The following is a 19,350-nucleotide window of genomic DNA, read 5'->3' as shown; positions in this document are numbered from 1 at the left end:
AAAATGATATTGGATAATATATTGGAAAGTATAATTTTTCTGTTGTAACAGGTATAAGTATTGTGCTTTTGCATATTCCCATGTCTTACTTATTATAGAGTGCAAAAAGAGTTAACGCATCAAAAAGGGAATTCATCTGCAATACATTTTAAAAAGCAGGCAGCTGGTGTACTTTGAGTCTCCAGGAAAGAAAAAGTACTTCACATCTTGAAGATACTGAAAATTGCTGTTTTGTGTCCCTGCCCGTGGCAGGCGGTCGGAACTAGGTGATCTTTAATGTCCTTTCTAACCCAAATTGTTAGATGGTTCTGTGATCTAGGAACAGCACTCTTGATGAGGTGAGATTTAAATTTAACAATTCGAGGCCTCTCAGTACAACTTCTTGGTTAAAAAGATGGTCTAAAACAGTCAGCTGAGGAAAAGGGCTCTATTGCAAAGCCATTCAGAGTAGCTAATGTGCATATCTAGAGGCAAAAGACATGAATATTCTGGCAACGTTTAAAAACTGTGTATTCAGATTTCCCAGAATTGGTTTTTCCAAGATTCTGGAAAGCCTAACTTAGGTGATATACAGCCTCCGCAGAATACATACACACAAAAAAAGTGATATTCCCATTACGCATATTTTTGTATTTTTGAGCTTCTGAAGATCTGAATGCTTTTGGAAACTTCCTGCACAAACTCATTCCTTCTGTAGCATCTTCAATATCAGTTGTATTATGTACTCTTTCACACATAGGCTCTTTTCTCTTTGTTTTTACCTGTTAAGTTGTTCTTGAAGTAAATCTAATCGATTCTCCACTTCCCCGTATATAAAATCACTTTCAGTTTCACAGATTCCCCATGTAACATGGGATAATGCTGGTTGAACTGGGGAGTCCTGGTACTCCTGGATGTTCTCCTGCTCCCAGTTTCTTTTGTTGATGTCTGATAAAAAAACCCAAAAACAACATATAAAAGTATAGTTTTATATAAATAGATTTAGAGAGGTTGACACTTCTCAAGCATCCTACTTACTGAGTTTCTCAAAACATTGAAAGTTAAATTGGTACATTAGCCAGAGAGACTGAACATCTCTCTTTGTTCCTTAACACTCCTTAAGGAAAGATAAAAGTGGTCACATACATGCTAACATTTTGAAGCTGCAAATAAACAAGCAGCTTTTTCTAGTCAGCAGCATCAGAGTTCTGCCACTGAATGGCTTCTCTTTAGTTTTGTTTCAAGTATTTTACAAATGGATCCCAAATTTTCTCAGTGTATTTTTTAGCAATTTTTTTATTCAGTGAAAATAGAAATTCTTGTTCTAACCTAAAGACTTTAAATGATGTACTTGAATGTCTTTGATAGTGTGCTTCAGAGGCCTAAGATGCCTTCTCTTGCCCTTGAATATGCTATTGAAGTGTATTCACTGCTTAGCTCTTTGGTGTGAAAGAAGGATTCGCTGCATTAAAATTGCACCACTGGGCATGTGGTACAGTGCCTTGGAATGTCCCCTCTAGAGAAAGATGCCAGGCCTCAGGGAGATGCCTTTCTTACCCATAACTGCAACACTTCTTAGGTTGGTGAAGTGTAATATGTTTTCTCTGAGACAAGGGCCATTTAATGCAGCTCATGCTGCTAGCAAAAGGGTACTGCTTATTATTCTCATAAAGGAAACTGATTTTTATTGATGTTGCTTTTAGCATCACTACTCTCCCACCCAATCTGTTCACCCCTGTGTAAAGCACATCTCTGAAGCTCCTACGGTACTGTGGGGTGAAAGGTGCCTGTTCATTTTGTTTAAGGATTTCAGACTCCTAAAAGAATAAAATATTCAGCATTTCTGGGTCAGCCAGAGATCACTTTGATATTAAATGAAGCTTCGTAGTAAACATGATGTATCTAAAAATACTCCTTATATGAGTAATTTATATTTGTTTCTTTACATCCTTGTAAAAAAAATGATGATGCTTATTCCAGGTCTTACCTTGTACCTGCTGCACCCAAATTTCAACCCTCTTGACCCTCCCAGTTCTTGGTTCTCTGTGACCAAGCACTACACATGACTACCAAACAGAGCTCAGGGACACTCTTTCCTTTTGCCTGGATTTCTGGTTTGGCCTATTTCTCTTTCCTCTCTCAGTTTACTTAATTTATGCATCTGTGGATTTATTAATTAGTTACATTCTTGGCTTTATGCCATTTCTCCTGTTCACCAAGTTGTTGAAAGGTTACACCTCAATTATCATGGGAATATACTTGTTGCACTTATTGTATAGAATGAAGATCTTGCTGGGACCTTTGCAGAGCCTACAGGTGACGTAGTTGAGCAGTCCTTTTTCTACAGCAAACCCTGCTCCCCATAGCCTTTGTTTACTCTGAGTTAATCAGTCAATCAAACAGTAAAAACTGGTCAGAATCACTCATTCTTCTTTGATGTGATAAAAAAAGTCTGTTTAAATTTTAACATCTGCTCAATACTATTCCCATTAGAGTTGTATTTGTAATTATTTAACTACAGGAAGTTATACAATAAATTAAACTTCTTGTTGCACCCAGGCTGCTGCTTCAGCATACAGCTGGGCAAAATCCTTGACTGCTTGTAAGACATCTGCAGTTGGATTTGAATCCCACATCAGTCCCTGAATGATTTGCTCAGAGCTTCTCCTTACACTTCACTTGGCACTGCACGCTGTTAACTCAGCATAGGTTACATTCATTTCACACTTGTGAAATTTTTCTAAGTAACCATAGCAGCTAGAGCCATGTTTCAAAGAGAAGAGAAAAAACCCCACACTGTGGGTAACATGTAAGAGCTTTGTCCAAATGCTAATAGCTAATCCTTTTCAAACGTGTCATTGAGCAGTGTTTCTCTAAGTTAAAAAAAAAAAAAAAAAGTTCCCACTCAGATTTAGTATTTCAAGTAGATTTAGCCAGGAAGGGGAGCTCTCACTACATGATTCCAAGTGTAGGAGATTTTCTTCTCTCTCTGTATTTTTTTTTGTTTGTTTGTTTGTTTTTATCAGCAAAAGGCCGTTATTGTATTATCTGATCTTTGGTTAGCAGGTGGTAGAAGGTTTCCTGGAGCTGTAGAGTGTTTGGATTTCATCTGACGACCAGTAACTGATTTTATGCACTGGGCAGAAGCAAGAGGAAAGAGATTTCATCTTGGCTACACAGAAATCTGTTCTGCTTCTCAGGAACTTAAGCCAATGGAAATAAAGAGATAAAGGGTGTCACAGAAGCATTTGGCAATTTGGTTTTAGGAGGCACATGTGGTACAATTTGCAGTGTCCAAGGAGAAGCTGGAAATCTCTCATCAAACTGAATGAAGCATACTATGAAAAATTGAGGGGTAAAGTTTCAAACTATGAGTTTAGGTGCAATGGGTTTTGTAGATCCAGCAGACTTATAAGCAGTGAATTTCAAAAGCATTTCACTGCTTTTTAATGTCCTGTAAAAACATCGATGTTGTAAAAAAAAAGACGTTGGTTATTTTAAACAGTAAGTCATTCATTAAAATCACAGATTTTCAATGCCGTGGATTATCCTGGGGAAATCACAGCTGTTTTTTCCCCAGAATATGTATTTGGAGACTATTGTAATAGATGCTTAATTTGTGACAAAGCAAATGATTTGGCACTGAAACAACAAAATAAGTTCACACACCATAAGCAATACTCTATAAAATATGGTGTAACTCATGTAAGTGTCTTTTCAGGTATTCCATATTTTTTAATAACCCCAAAAAACCCCATCAGCAGCTACAACTGTATAACCTACTCTGGTCTTCCAGGGCTTGAAGAATCTTAGACTGGAAACTAAGTCAATAAATGTATCACTAGGTTCACCAGAAGAATTGAAGAATCAGTCTTTTAGCCCAAATAATGACCAAGTGAAAATAGCATTTTTCTTTTACATAGAGCTAACAGCTACAGAAAAATTCTCAGATCTACACAAAAGAACCATATGTTCAAAATTTAAAAGTTGCATTCTAAGATTATGAGTGAGACTTTTATACTGCTTCTGCCCAATTATACAATGCATTTTTCATTTTCTTTCCATTCATTGAAGTAATGACCAAGGCTTAAAACAAAAAATAATTAAATGTGTATTAGTCACAGTGGTAATGAATTAGACTAGCTTTATACAAGTGCATTTGTATCCAAGATATAAGACACTACAATATATGAGGATACATAAAAGCAGAGTGTTTTTTCACAAGTTTATTATGTTTGTAACTACTCTTATGGTAAGTTATAATCAATCTCTAATTCTAATAACAGAAGTAAAAATTCAGTTTAAAACATATATCAGGAAAAAGCTAATCTTATTGACCTTGAAGATTTTATAAATGTTGCAAGAAAGCTCATTACCTTGCATAACATTACTAGAAGGGCTAAATTACAAAGTGGGAAAAAGTGTGGTCTTAATCAAAATTTGTAACCTTTAGATATACTAAATTTAGCTCAAATAAAATGTGCAATAGGTTGCCTTGGAAAATGTTGCCATAGCTGCAAGGACACATTTCTGGCTATTGGTAGGGGGAAGGAAAGGTTTCCAATTGGAGTATGTATGCAACAAGTTTATGTGGTGTGGATTCATAGGGCCTTAACTTGAAGAGATCACACCTTTAAGATGTTAAAATCATTGTTTGGTCTAATTAATCATTAGGCTTATTTAAAATGATAGCCTAGAAGCCTAAAGTTTATTAAATGATGGTTAAATGGTTAAAGTGTCTCAATGGAAACTGCTGAGGAAAATAGCATCAAACAATAACTATGTGATTCTTCCCTTCAGACTGAAAGAATTACAAATGAACTTGCAGCAATATTTAAATTGTATATTAATACAGGGTTTTCCATTAATTTCCTTTCACTTCACTGAGAAAATTAATATTTTAGTATATTAGATATAATTTTAATGATGTGATTTAAGTCTATGTAAAAGTATCTGAGATTGTTAAATAGTTCCTGATCATTTGTCATCTACAAAAGCTCAAGTCTTTATTCTTGTGTGTTACTTTTGGAAGTCATGATTTTCTTCTGTGTGGTGTAATGGCACTCCTTTAACCAACAGGTGCAGCAAGACAGGATAGCCTTCTTTCAAGCTATTATGATTTTTTTTCACTTAATTTTTGTTGTGCCTTGCCAATGCAGTGAATAAAATTAGTTATCTGCAAACATATTTTTGGTGCATGTGCAACTATCATTATGTTTAGCTAGTCTGACTCTCACTATCTATAATTTTATATCGTCATCAACCCTGGCACATCAAATGTCCTTTGGGAGATACTGTATTGCTTTGAGTGCAGCTATCATCAGTGGGCACACAGTGGAGTCCAACACTAGTGGACAATTTTGTAGTTTGTTTAAATTATTTATGTAGTTCAGTTACAAGATGATTTGTAGCAAAACCTATAATGACTTTTTGGAGGTTGTACAAGACAGTCCAACAGAACTGGAATCCAGTTCCCACTGAATTAAACTATATTAATCCTCTCGAGAAATAATAATTTTTGATCTAAGATATTTTTTCTTAAGATTTTTGGAGTAAATATTATGTAAAGAATCAAGAGAACCATTCAGAAAGTTATTTTTGTTAATCAGACTAAAAAGATGTCTGCTCAAACTTTACTAAATAGAAACAGCTGGATTACCTTTGCAAGAACTGCTTCTTTTGTCAATAAGAATTTCTTCTGTGTCATGATCCATTTCTTCAAAGTCCATCTCTGTGGTTTTCTCTGTTACAGATGGGTAATCAGCTATCCCAGAGAACAGGGGCTTTTGCTCATCTTCAATGGAGGACACAAAAGATGATGACCCGCTTTTTTTCTCCTCAAAATGTTTCTTAATAGATTGATAGTATCTGGTACTGTCTCCTGATGGTTCAGGATCACTCTGATCATTCTCTTTGAAATAATCTGTGAAAGAGAAATAATTGTATCCAAAAATAAGCAATTATTGAGAATTTATTCTAGTTTATTATGATCTGAGGATGGACACAATTCTTATATCAAGTAGGAAGTTCACTGTCTAGTAGAAAAAAAATACTTTAAAGCCTTTTTTAGATTCTTCTGTCAGAGGAGTTTTATATTTCTTTTGAAGTCCCTGAAGTCCATTTGTATGTATGTATTCCTAGTCCATAAACCATAACTCCTCTTGCAAAACTTGTTTGTATCAAAACAACAAAGGCTTTATCCAACACAACCTTCCCGTGTACTCTTTTTTTTTTTATAGTGAGGATGAAATTTGAGGAAGCCTTATATTCCAAAGTTTATAAAATATGAAATATTTCATCCTGTATTCTAATTACTCTGATAATTGGGCATTTATTACTGTCTTGACAGGCTAAGAGTAATGTATGTTAGACTTGGTATCAGAAACACTCATTTAAGTTATTCTCACATGAAAGAATATTTGTTGATTATTCTTTTCCCATAAGAGGCATTAATCAATTACCTCTAATTAATACTAGAGGTATTAATCAAACACTCATCCCCAAAATATGCTCTCAGAGAGCATATTTCTCCAACTTTATTACAGGGCTGATATGATAGTAAAAATAAAAGGAGGGAGTTCCTAGTCTGACTTACGGGATCACTTCAAATAAACTTTGCAAAGTAGCCCAAATTCCTTACTCTTTAGAGCTGGAATTCTCTGAACATCCAATCTTTTGAATTACAAAAGTAAACAACATTCTGTGATATATATGGTAGCAGTATACCAGTGAAGTTGAGAATGAATCTTTCATTAATCATATTCAAGGTCTGTAGTGAGCAGAAGCAGGAGCAGATTTAGTCCTCTTAAGAAATGGCAAGTAAGCCTAGATTTAAAGCAGGTATCTTTAAAAACATATTGTAAAAAAGAAATAGGAGTTAAACCCTAGAATAATTATTTATTAATATAAAGAAGTCTTGATCTCTTTTCAGCATAAACTTGAATCTAATTTCCAATTCAATATTTGGTTTTACCTATTTTTAACTGAAATGTCAAGATAATTTCAGTTCTGCTATTTATTTAAAACACATTTTAGCAGGGTAGTCTCAACATCATATAAATACTGTAACTAGTTTGCATTAAGTTCCTGGGGAGACAGCATGATTTCCCATCTGCTTTGTGCTAATTACTAATCAACATAGTTCTAGAATATCTGCAGTCTTTATAGCCTACAGCAGTGGCTAATCCAACATTCTGTATATTCCCTAGGTTTCTTCTCTGTTTTCTGGTCACTATAAGGAAATGAAACTGTGGCTTCATCTAATTGTCTTTGTCTGCACATAAAAAGAATGCAGTATCTGTAAAAGAGCACCCTTCAAGTGTCCAGAAATCTGTGAGCAGTGAGGACAGGTAATGGTAAAGAAAATAAACCCAATAACAAAGCAAAATAAACCCAATAGCAAAGCAGGCCTTCTGTACCTGTACCCTCTAGAGTCTCCAAGGGCGATTAACACAACCCTGAGCAGAGATGACATTACTGGGCTTTTGTTAAGCAGGACTATTGGCTCTAAGTGATATTGGTGATGCTCAGTTGCTGCAAAATTGTCAAAACAACTTCAAATGGACTGGCAGTGTAAAAGCTCTTGGGGGATGCTCAGACTCAAGTGCCATGTTCTCAGCAATTCCATCTCCAAAACAGTACAAAAGCAAAAGAAAGCTTCACAAGAAAATTTTATTGTAGATGTGTCCCATGGCATTTCTTGAGGGAGTATATTGAAAACATAGTCACGCTACAGTAAATTGCCTTAATTACTTAATGTTTGACTGACTTCAACCTGTGAAAAAGACCTTCTAATGAAAGCTTGAAATTACCAATTTTTAGGGTAATTTTATATGTTCATAGGATTTTGTGCTCTAACGACAACTGTAATGAGCACTCTGTGGAATACAAATCAAGCAGTGGACTAATTTTAAGAAGGGGTCATTGAGACTCTAGTGAAAAAAATCGTTTAGCAGCTGAAATATAGCAGACTGTCTTCTCTCTTATATTCATAAAATACTAAAATATTTAGAAACATGAAGCCAGATTCTGCTAATAATTACTCTGCTGTAAAACTAGGAAAATTCAGTTGATATCCCTCCATCTATATCAGAACAACATAACACATTATTTTCCAATGCTGTCCAAGTATTATAAACTCACTGGCATGAGAAGGAAGGCAGAGATCTGTTGAATGTAGGCTCTTGCCTATTGAAATCAGATTTGTCCATCAGCTGATCTATTTCAAATGAACATCTTTGGCTTTACTGCCATTGCTTTATCTTAGAGGCATCTGGCTATACTCAGAGTCAAAAGTTGTTTTCTCTTTTAAAGGCTCCTATTTAATTCTAAAAATTATTCTCTCTGGAGGATAATCTTGTGACACTTTGCACCTAGGGTATGAATTAAAATAGAAACAGCTCTATTTTATTGACTCTTCAGGACCTGATAATGGTGCAAGTTCTGTACCTCTGCCCAACACCTTAGCAGTGCCTCTGTAGCTCAGTGGAAAGTAAGTTACAAATAATAGATAGGTAGGGCTTTTTTTCAGAATGTGAATTTCTCCAATTTCTCCTTCCTTTTGTAATGAAATTTAGTCATTGGCTTCGAATAGATTTTCCAGAAAAGAAGACTTATCTAACTCTGTATGTATGGATATGTTCACTTTTTGCCACACAGAAAAGTGTTTTAAAAGCTTTATTTATCCCTTTCTGTTCTTCTTCCGCATATAATCATTAAACCCCATCTTCCTCTCCTCCCCCCGTACCAGTTCTAGTGTTTTCTCTTTCCTTTTCCAGTAAGAAAAATTGCACTTTCTGATTCTGAAAGAGCTAGAAACTGTTTTACTGAAGATGATTATTTTAGTAACTTCCTGCTTTACCAAAGTATATAAACATTATTTACACTCTGTGGGACTGTTTTGGCATGCTATGTGTTTTGGGTGCTTGACAAGTTTACAGACGGTGTCCTCTGACCTTTGCTGTCTGGAAATTCCAAAATCTTCAAAGTAATTATCAGAAGGTTTTGTGTCCTGCTTTTTGCACATGCACGGGCAAAGGAAGGGAAGAAGTGGGGTTGTCACAAGTCTGGGTCAGAGAGCTATGACAGTGACTCACAGACATACTGGCATTAAAATCCTACTTCTACTTCATGGGATGGTTACCAGACATCAGACAGGTTTCTTTTGTGTGGTATGGTTTGCATATGGAAATTTTGCATTACTCAGGTAGGGCCAGTCTGCATGATCTAGAGGTATTTTCTCTTAATATATCAGTCTGCTGCAAACAGTATTGGTGAAAGTGTCAACAATACATTACTTGTGGAGCAGAATTGTTTAATACTGCTGTAATTTCATTAACTGGAATTTGTCATCATTAATCAAGCCAGCTATGTAGCCTAGTGTTTCGGAAGGTAGTAAAGTTTTACTCCCATTTCAGCTAACCAATAATTTGCCAGAAGTTCCACCAGGCCCTTGAATTTGTGTTTCTAGATGTCCTGCTTCAGCACTATAAATTACATATTTGTTGACCTCCCAGTCCTCAAAATCTGAAACAATGCCAAAGACTTACAGTGGCTTCTGAAACCTGAACAGTGAAAGTTCTTGGATTCTTTAGCACATGCTTGTTTTCTCCTTCTTCCTCACTTCTACTCATTATGGTTCTCTTCAAATATTCCACCTATCTTTAGGACCCCCTACTTAGAAATGTACTGTCAGATATGTGTGTGGTATTTGACTAACACCAAGGAAAAATGTTGTCTGTCTAGAAATTATGCAGGAAGATCCCTAATCCTAAGAAGAGTAGGTTGCTGGAAGTATTTTGGGAAAGCTTAAACATTTTGTCTTTCAGTAGTAAAAAGGTTTATATGTTTTTTTGTGATTATTTAATGATGAAAAATTTGTTTAATTCCAATTTCATTCTTAATTTGGGAGATTCTAAGTCTACTATGGGTCTATATAATAGATTAAGCTAGATACAAATATAGACGTAAACTAGTGAGATTCCATTGTTATAGAATTTCTGGCAATTTTGCTGAAAGTTTCCAGTAGATTCAATAGTGATGGTGGAGGAAATGAACTGTACTGCAGAGAGTTTGAATTACTGTTCTGTATCAGCACTGCTTGGGAGTGTTTGGTAAGTTAATCTGTCCTTTGCCGTGTTTTGTCTCTGACCCATGAAAGTTTAGATTATTTTGGAAATAGGGAACAGCAGAGGGTACTGAAACCTCCCCATCATGATGGACTGAAGTCCTTATTGACTTTTCCATAAGGATCCATGTCCCTATTTTTACAAGGGCTTAGAAAAGAGCTAGGTTTTGAATAACTGAATTTGAGACACATTTAAAAACCCAAGAATTTCAAAGGTCAAGGGAATATGAAGTCCTTCATTTATTCTTTTGTGCCATTTTCAGTACAATGAGATGTTAGGGATGGAGTGACAGCCCTCCACCTCCATTTTCTTTGTTTTGTCTGTTTTTGTGTCAATGGTAATCAGATAATGATGAAAAGACAATTATTAGTTTGTATTTCAGGAAATAATGCTATGGGGAAAAAAAATCAGAAACAAAGAATTATAGCAGTGCACCTCTCAGAATGGATTCAGGGCATAAATCAAAACAATTCTTTTATCAAATTTAGAATTCTCTTATCTTTTACAAGGGATTCAGTTTTCACCATAGTACTATTATTACTATTTTCTTCAAAGGATAGCTATGGATATGTGTGACTGCACACAACATTTTGCAGATTTGGCCTTTGGAAACAGCCTCTTTGGGAGTAACTGGAAACAAGACTCTTATGTGGAAGCTCCCTGAGGTGGCACCTAGGCAATGGAAAGCAGCAGAAACACTAATAGGAGCAGATGAACACTGCACTGGGGGGCTCTCTGATGACTAGGTACTTTTTTGCTAGGGGTTTCATGATTAAGTAAAATTTTGGGGACATGAAGTCTTGTTTCCAGCCTGCCAACACATTAGTTGTTTCCTGAGTGTTTAATGACCTTACACTACAGGGGGAATATTAGAAACTCTTTGCTAATTAAGCCAAAGCCAACTTCATCAGCAAAATACTAACAGTTTAACACAGTTAAGTAAGAGCTTCAATTTTTCTCTACATTCTTACCTGACTTTCCTTCTGGGAACATGGCACAGTGCTTGTCTGAGCATCTATTAATAAAATAAGCATTTAGATAAGTAAGCTGAGGGAGGGGACAAGAATGGGAAAGAACAGGGCAGGGGGTGTTTCCCCATTCTCTTAGTACACCATAGTTTCAGGCAGGAGAATCAGTTCCTGAAACGTTTTCTTGTCTTCTCTATCTAAATCAAGAGCCATGGCCTCTAGATACTTTGTGTAATACAGCTGTGTTAATATGGCTTGGCCTCTTAGCCTGAAAAACACCTACAAGCAGTGAACACTTAAGGTAGTAACATTAATCAGGATTCAGTTAGAAGTTTTTTAGAATTCTGGCTTTTGTGCTTACTTTGAGGATTGATGAGTAGACACTCTTTGAAAAGTCTGATCAGGAAACATAACTCTTCAAATTAAGCAATATATGAGTCTACTACTTAATAATATTTTAAGAATGAAACAAAATGTATTTTATATCCCACTTGATTGTTACAGTCTGTGTCGACACAGACAAGTGCAAGCCCCAGGGTAACAAGAATCTGGGAGAACTTTGCTTAGTGACAACTTAAAATCATATCCATGGAGCTAAAATTTTCTTGTTATAAGTTTCCTGGGCCAACTAGAACAGTCACTAGAACAGTCCCAAGAAGGTTAAGATTTTAGAGCCAAGATTAACAAAAAGTTAAAAAAGTTGCTAGCAAAAATGATAATGCTTGACCTTCAGAACAGTCTTTTCAAAGCCCCAAGTTTTCAGGCTTTCTGTGAGTCTCCTTACACTGTGCATTTTCATATATGGTGCAACCCATATATTGGATTTTATATTGATGTAAACAACTTTAGAAATGCCCCATTTAGCATGGGATAATAGAACTGCACTCAGAACTAGCAGAGCTAAAGAAAGTTCTTGTCTAAATGTACTTCCCTTGAAATTAGCTAACTCACACAGAACTGCTAGAAGTAAATGAGAAATGAGCAAGAAAAAATTGTATTCTGCACTGCTAAAAATGACAACTGAGTATAGATGGCACAGCTCGTTGTCACAAAGTTTTCAGCAGGAGGCTAACTTGCCAACCCAGCTGAGAGCTTTGTTTGGAACTGCCAGGCTGGAATGCTGCTAATTTTAAGCAGTCTCAGAGACTTCCTTGGCTGACTGTCAAGGATCTATGGCAACTGGCTAAGTCTGCACCTGCACCTGTGCAAGAAGTACCATCCATTATTCTAAAAGACATGCAGTGAATTTCTTTAGGGTGGGAGCAAGTGCAAGTTGCTACATAGTGCGTACGTCCATTTTTGCAGGGGACCTCTTCTGAGACTGCAACCGATTCTAGAAGCCGGAGAACAAGCTGGTCTCTCAAATAGTCTCATAGCCTCTAAAAACACACTATGACAGAGCCCTTATAAGCCTTCCTAGTTAAGATCACAGGATAGAAATGGTGGAATTACGTATATGTGGAGTGAGGTCTTGTGTGAAACTGGAGAACCAGGGGTACTAACTGCAGATGCATAAAAGAGAACTGTGTTGATTTTGTTTAACCCCTGATAAAACTTGTGCAGGAAGAGTTACCATGGAAACAAGGTCCAAATCAGGCTAGCATGAACTAAAGGCTGAGATAACACAATCCCATTTTTAGCACTCCAAAACAGAGAAAACATCATGCTCACACTAAAGCTGGAAAAAATGCAATTTCAAGCTGCATAATATGCTAGTAGGTTAACAGCTGAAAGTAAAGAATGCCAGCAAGAAGAGCATTTACTAAGCATGCCTCTAATAACTGCAAAATAAAATATCAAAATATAACAGTAAGAACTCTGGGAGTCCCTATCCTGTTCAAACTATAGTTCTGAAATCAAAATACGATTTTCATACAACAAGTATTTTTTTACCTTTTGGCACACTGTGGCCAGAAATACATTTTCCAACTGTTTGTTCAGAAACTGTGTCTTTTCTCCTCCAGTTCTGAAAAACTCTGCAGGATCATCTCCAAATATTTATCATTATAGACTGACTATGCTGGATCAAAATAAGATACCACTCCCTCCTACATATAAAGGGTTGAAATCAATAGAACATTACTTTAAAAACCAGCAGTACCCCTAGTAGAACCTACTTTACAACCTCAAAGAGGATGTGGGAAGGGACACAGAAAAGTAACACTGAAGATCTATGACTATGAGGTGTCTGCTGTGGCCATGGGAACACGAAGAGAATCTGAAAAGAGACCAGAGAGGGGCAGTAAGCCACTGGACCAAAAGTGTACTCAGTACTTGGCAAAGGACTCCTACTAGTTTTATCTTCTCCTCAGATGGACTTCCAATGTACCTCACTTCTGCCTAAACCAGTTATTACCAAGTGCTGTACAATCATCGCCAGGGCTAAGGAGCCTGCCAGTCTTGCCTCTTCTTCCCCAACAGTGGAAGTATTTTTTTCAAAGAGAAAACTGTGGGAAATTATATTCTTTCAAAAGTAATGCAAATAAATGTTTCAAAGAGGATGTTCACTGTAATTGACTGGGCAAGAACCATAAAGCCTAGGGGTCTTGGAACCTCACTGACACCCGAGTAGCCTATTTGTAATTCTACTGCAGGCACAACAGGAAAGATCACTTCCATCTTGTCTAGGTAGCAGCATATGTTTTCTCATAAGAAATGTGAAGGTTAGTCAGGCAAAGTATCTCTGTCAACAGATTCTTTGTGAAGAGCAGATTGAATATTTCATGGGGACATTTTCCTGACAGATTTGTTGTCGGTCTTGGCTTCCTGCCCTAAAGATGCTTCTTTGATCGAACAGGGGTGTCATTGTTCTGAATAGCCACACTCTGGATTAGAGTCTCTACATTGAACATTATACCTGCTATGGATATTTAAACTGTTCCCATTTATTATCAGCTACTCTGCTACTCCATAAATTGGTTATGCTGCATTTAGGACTGAGGTTTAACTGTGGAGTGTGAAAGACAGGCATAACAGAAACAGTAATTTGTCAGACAAACCATTCAACCATAAAAGTGCAATGGTATTCAATGAATTGTGTTTTTCCTACATAAAAAATGAAAATCCATGAGTATCAGTTTAGCTGTCTTCATGACTGTTGCTGTCTACAGTTTCCAGTATTGAGCAGTACTTAATAGTGGTAAAAATGTTTAATGTTTCACTGAATTTTCCTTCATTAGGTCCCAAAAGCTGCTAATGTAAATGTAAGCACATAAAGTATTACATAAACTTTTGCCAGGACAACCTTTTACACATTCCCATATGGATCCAAATCAGACTATGGTGAATCTACAGTGTCCTGAAATATTTTAAATTTTTCATTTTTAAAATATTTCTATTCCAGGGAGAAACACTACCTAGCACCAAGTACAACAAAGCACTTTGCTGAGGAGATAAAATAATCCACAGACTAGGTTGTCCACACAGTTTAAAACATGGTATCTCAGAAAATGGATATTAAGACATAATTTACATATATATATATATATATATGTGCATGCCTCAAAGGCAATAAGGTAGCTTAATGTTGGAACAGCTCTTCATAGACAGATGTGAAGTCATAAAAGTGTAAAACATATATATTATAGTTATACATAAGCATATAGGAGTTAATGCACAGAGAAGTTTTGCTGCCCAGCTGGATTCTCAAGGGCTGCTCCAGTAACAGCCAACATGGGCTCTAATGTACCCAGCTTTACCAAGTGAGATACCAATGAATAATGAGGCAGTGCTGTCTCATGTAAGAAATGAAGTTAATTACCTTTCTCTATTTCACTTTGGAAGGACAATTTCCGTCTCCGTATTTTGCAGTTATCTCCATCCGTATCATTGGTAGTTTGTGATCTTATTACGAGGTCAGACTTGATGAATGAAATATGAAACAAAATGACAGATTAGTCCCATCTAAGGAGGGCAGATTTGCAATAGGTGATTGACTGTTAATCATGTTCAAGCTTTAAAAAAGGCAATATTAAAGTCAGCCTGCATCAGCCTCTCCATCACCAGCTAATGAATGGAATTGTCCCAGGCTAACATGAAAAAAGTTTATGCAAATTGAGCAAAACCAACACTTTTATCACCTAATGGTGAAATAAAATTATACTGATAATAAGTTTACATGGAAATACATGTGTTCATGTGTTCTCAATTTCTCTGAACTTGCACAGACCTGGCTTATGTAACCTTAGACAAATTAATGAAAAAAATTAAATAACCTGGAACAGAGAATGCATACTATTTCAAGAAGTAAAGTGGTAATTGATTGCAATTATATTTACATTTAACTGATGGTAATGATTATAAAGGTTACAGTTTGCAATGATTATAAAGGTTATATTTTACAATAAATATAAGCCTGACAAGCATCAGGCACTTTACCTCATTATTTTATCCTTTTAGACCCTCCCTTCCTCTTTATCAGATTTAGATCATTCAGATACTTATTTCTGTACCAGAACACAATGTTGTTTTTTTCTATCCATCTTAAGATGATTGCAGTGCTTTTTTTTTTCAGTAGGTAAAAGATGCATTTAACTCTTGTTTTTTTACTTTAAGAAATTTACAAATTAGCAAATATAACACCAGTTTTGCTATTTGTGTACATACCCATGGCATTGGCTTCAACCTACTTCCATTCCCTGTGCTAGTGAGGTTTCCCATACCACTCAAGTAAGCAGATTTGCATGTGGGAGAAGGGCAGAGGGGAGCTGGGAAGCATTTACATCTTTCTCTATCCCTTCACTTTAAACCTGGTAAGTAATGTGCTTCTGTGGTGGCCCACTGGTGGAATAGCTGCAGGAAGAAAAAGGTACTTTCATACAAACAAGAGAGCAGGGGCAGAACTTGAGGCAGAAGCCCCTCTTATTCTGATAACAAATTAGATCTGACTGGTGTTTTGAAAATCAGAATGTGCTCAATGCTTCTTTTGGGGGGATGATTATCTGGATTGCAATAGAAAGTGGAAAGTAAGTGGAATTGTTAGAGAAAAACTGTGATGTTGCAAGCTCAGAAGCATGGTTGAGCTTCTCCTGCCTTTCTTGTCTCTGATCTAAAGAAAAAATGATAAAACATTGATGACAATGTAATTGCAAGAAATAATTTCTCAGACTTAAATCATTAATGTGAAATTATCCTCAAGAAATTTTTCAAATATATGGACATTCTGTTTTAACTTAAATTTATCACTAGACCATACATTCATTTTGTTGTGTTTTACATGGAATTAATAATTATGACCTTTTCAATGCACAAAAGGCATGACCGAAAAAAATAATAGAATTGGTCTTTTATTTTTGGAATGATATTTTATTAAAAAATGGTCATAATAGAAAGACATTCCTTATTAGAAATTGTATTTATTATAATTTTTTTAAAAATAAGGATCCACACTTGATCAGCAAAGATGTCCCTATGATTTGCAGCCCACAACTTAAGTGTTCTTTTTCTCATTTTTTCTTAGAAGGCCTTTGAGGCCAAATTATGTTAGTTCCTTCACACTGAACCTCTGTTTTTCTTTAAGGTAGTAAAAAAAATGGCATTATCTCAGAAATAATGAAATATAAACCAGTCATTCTGTGGGCAGTCTAGTCCCTGCCTGGTGGCCAGAGCTGGAGTTCCTGCAATCTTCTAGGGAAGCCTTTAGCCTCAGCAGCGCAAACTGGGCAAGAGAATTTCCCCACTCCCCCTTTGGCCAAACACCCACTTACTTCCTTTCCCAAGTAGAGTAACCCTCAGTCTGAAATTGGGAAACATTGGTAATATTTTGACTTTTCCTGAAGATGTAATTTGTGCAAAAGGGGACACTTAGGACAGTCACTGTGGGAAAAAGAGACCAAGAAATGCCTGCAAATCTGAAGACTGAGTGAAAGTTGAAAAGTCTCTTGTAAGGTTTTAGTCCCCTAGGAAGTAGAGTGCATGCCAAGATAAGGGAATTAACAGTTCATATTTGAAAGGCAATTAAATATTTTCTATTGCTAGACACAGAAGGAATGTGGATAATCTGATTTATTCTTATTTTATGGATGTACAATTACATTTAGTGTCAAAAGTACCCCTTGTGGTGACCTAGGCTATAGTCATCTAATAAAACCCTATTTTCCATGGCTTTAACAAAATCCCCCTGGGTGAAGCCTTAATACTATTTAAATATAGAACCAAATCCTGTTAGATTAACATCATCTGAATAATTTCATTGACTTCTGCTGAGTTTAACTGACTTCAGTTGAAGCTATCAGGAGAGTATATTTTTTTAATATAGGATTTTAGCTTTTCATTTTGTTAGTTTTTCAAATGCTATGTTCAAGTATTGTTACTGTGGGACAGATTTGGCCCAATATTAAGAAAGAAAAATCACTTATTATATGTACCTTTGCAGTTTCATCTCTCAGATTAAAAGTTAGCTCCAGATTGGTGAGGAAGAGATCAGAAAATTCAGGGTACATATCCAAAACTTCAAGTAGATCTTCTCTCTGGATCTTATGTAAGTCACAGTAAGTTAAAGCTCTCACATCTGCATTTGACTTTCCTGGTTTTGCATAAAGATGTACCATCTCTCCAAAAATATCGTTTTTCCCTGCAGAAAGAAAATTAAACAGAGATTATTATTTTAAACATGAATAAGACATTACATTGAATGATGTATTTCTTTATGACAGAGGAATACTTGGTTTTACATGAAGTGATACAGTCAGATTCCTATTGTACATATATTTAAAAAAAGCAGTATTATTAAGTATTAAAAGTGAAATTATTAAGATCAATGATAATTTATGAGCATATAACTGGACTAAGTGAGTGTTTCATCACAACTTTTCTTCAGTTTCACCAAAACAATATGATTTGAGCAGGTTCCTTTTTCCTTTCTTCTAAAAGCATTATTTGGTAATTTCAATCATATTACAATGGCAAAGATGTAATTTCTATTGCCAGTCTAGTACAGAACTTGTCTGGTCTGTAATATCATTTTGTTAAGAATTACATGAAGGAACTGACTGTACTTGAAATATATTTTAGTAGAAAATTACTTAATTTTTATATTTTTTGAGGGAATGCAAAGCTTCTAAGATGCAGGAGTTCTTTTGAACAAGCTCTTTAAACACGTCTGCCTCTGTTTTGATACCATTATGATTCTTCCAATCAGTGTTGATGCATTTGCAATAGGGGTTTGTTAAGATTTTCATCTCTATTTAATTGCTCATTTTTGCCAAACTGCACCTAAACTTCATCCATGCAAAGCAGTTTCAGCCATAAAAAAAGTGAAAATATGCTACACACTAAGGGTTTCAGGGTTACCTGCAAAATGGGGTTGGGGAGGCACTAAGAAAACACTTGTGGAAAAGAAGGGTGATCATGGCAAGGGAGAAACAGAGACTGGTAAAAAAGAATACAGTGGTGATTTTTTGGTCTCTGTTAAACAGTTGTGCCTTTCACATTGGGTTACTAAGAGCAGTTCTGGTTTTTCTATTTTCTAAAAAGGAAGTTTAAAACTGCAGCTAAAAAACCCAAAAGGTAATTTAAGTGCTGATTTATAGCGAGGATCTTGAACATGGGAAGATTAAGAGAAAACCTGATTATATTGCATCTATTCTTTAGAGAGAAAAAATTACTTGGTATTCAATGCCTCTAGAATATAAGAAGGAAAGCATAGGAAGAACCAATGGAAAGGAATTGAAGCAAGATAATTTTATACTGGAAATAAAGCACACATTTTAAACAATAAAGATGATTAAATATGGAAATAAACTACCATCAAAAGTGATCCTATTTTCATCTCTTCATATCTTCAGCGCAAAACCTATTGTTTTTATTTCCTAAAACACAGTTCATTAGATGTAATGGATAGTCAAAAATATGAAATGTAACAGGAATCAGTGACGAAACAAGGGTTTGCCAATATGCTCCTTCTGCCCTAAATGTTTATGAATTCAGAGGTCCCTATTCAAGGCATATAAAACCTTCTCTGCAATATTCTTCTTATTAATAAGAATATAAATAAGAATATTGTGGGCAGATATTGATGGGAAGAGATATAGTGGCATGGCCTTGCAAATAGCTGGTTTTCTGCTAAGGTGTGAGAGCACAGGGATCTCATGTGCATGATATGAAAAACTTGTCCAGTCTGCATCTTTGGCCCAGGAAAAAATTGATATCCATATAATTGAATCCATATAATTGCCAGTTTGTCTTGACTGGAAATGCAATAGAAAAAATACAGAAATGTACATGTTTTTGGTGTGAGAGATGAATTCTTTGATGAACCACACTGCTCATTATCAGGG

General features: G+C 35.8%; 1 protein-coding gene across 5 annotated transcripts in view; it reads right to left on the bottom strand.

Annotated features, from left to right (window-relative positions):
* Positions 1-19,350, bottom strand: part of KCNH7 (potassium voltage-gated channel subfamily H member 7) — a 205,654-nt gene that overhangs the window by 5,148 nt on the left and 181,156 nt on the right. For all 5 annotated transcript variants that reach the window (XM_077181497.1, XM_077181501.1, XM_077181499.1 and 2 more), the window contains 4 exons: positions 17,440-17,645; positions 14,835-14,934; positions 5,639-5,902; positions 762-927 (listed from right to left, as the gene is read on the bottom strand). In XM_077181497.1, coding sequence (XP_077037612.1) covers positions 762-927; positions 5,639-5,902; positions 14,835-14,934; positions 17,440-17,645 — 736 coding nt within the window. The remainder of the gene's footprint in view (positions 1-761; positions 928-5,638; positions 5,903-14,834; positions 14,935-17,439; positions 17,646-19,350) is intronic.

Source organism: Agelaius phoeniceus, chromosome 7, assembly GCF_051311805.1.
Source record: "Agelaius phoeniceus isolate bAgePho1 chromosome 7, bAgePho1.hap1, whole genome shotgun sequence".
Classification (NCBI taxonomy): domain Eukaryota; kingdom Metazoa; phylum Chordata; class Aves; order Passeriformes; family Icteridae; genus Agelaius; species Agelaius phoeniceus.
Note: the sequence above shows the minus strand (reverse complement) of the source record. Positions and strands in the feature narration are given on the sequence as shown.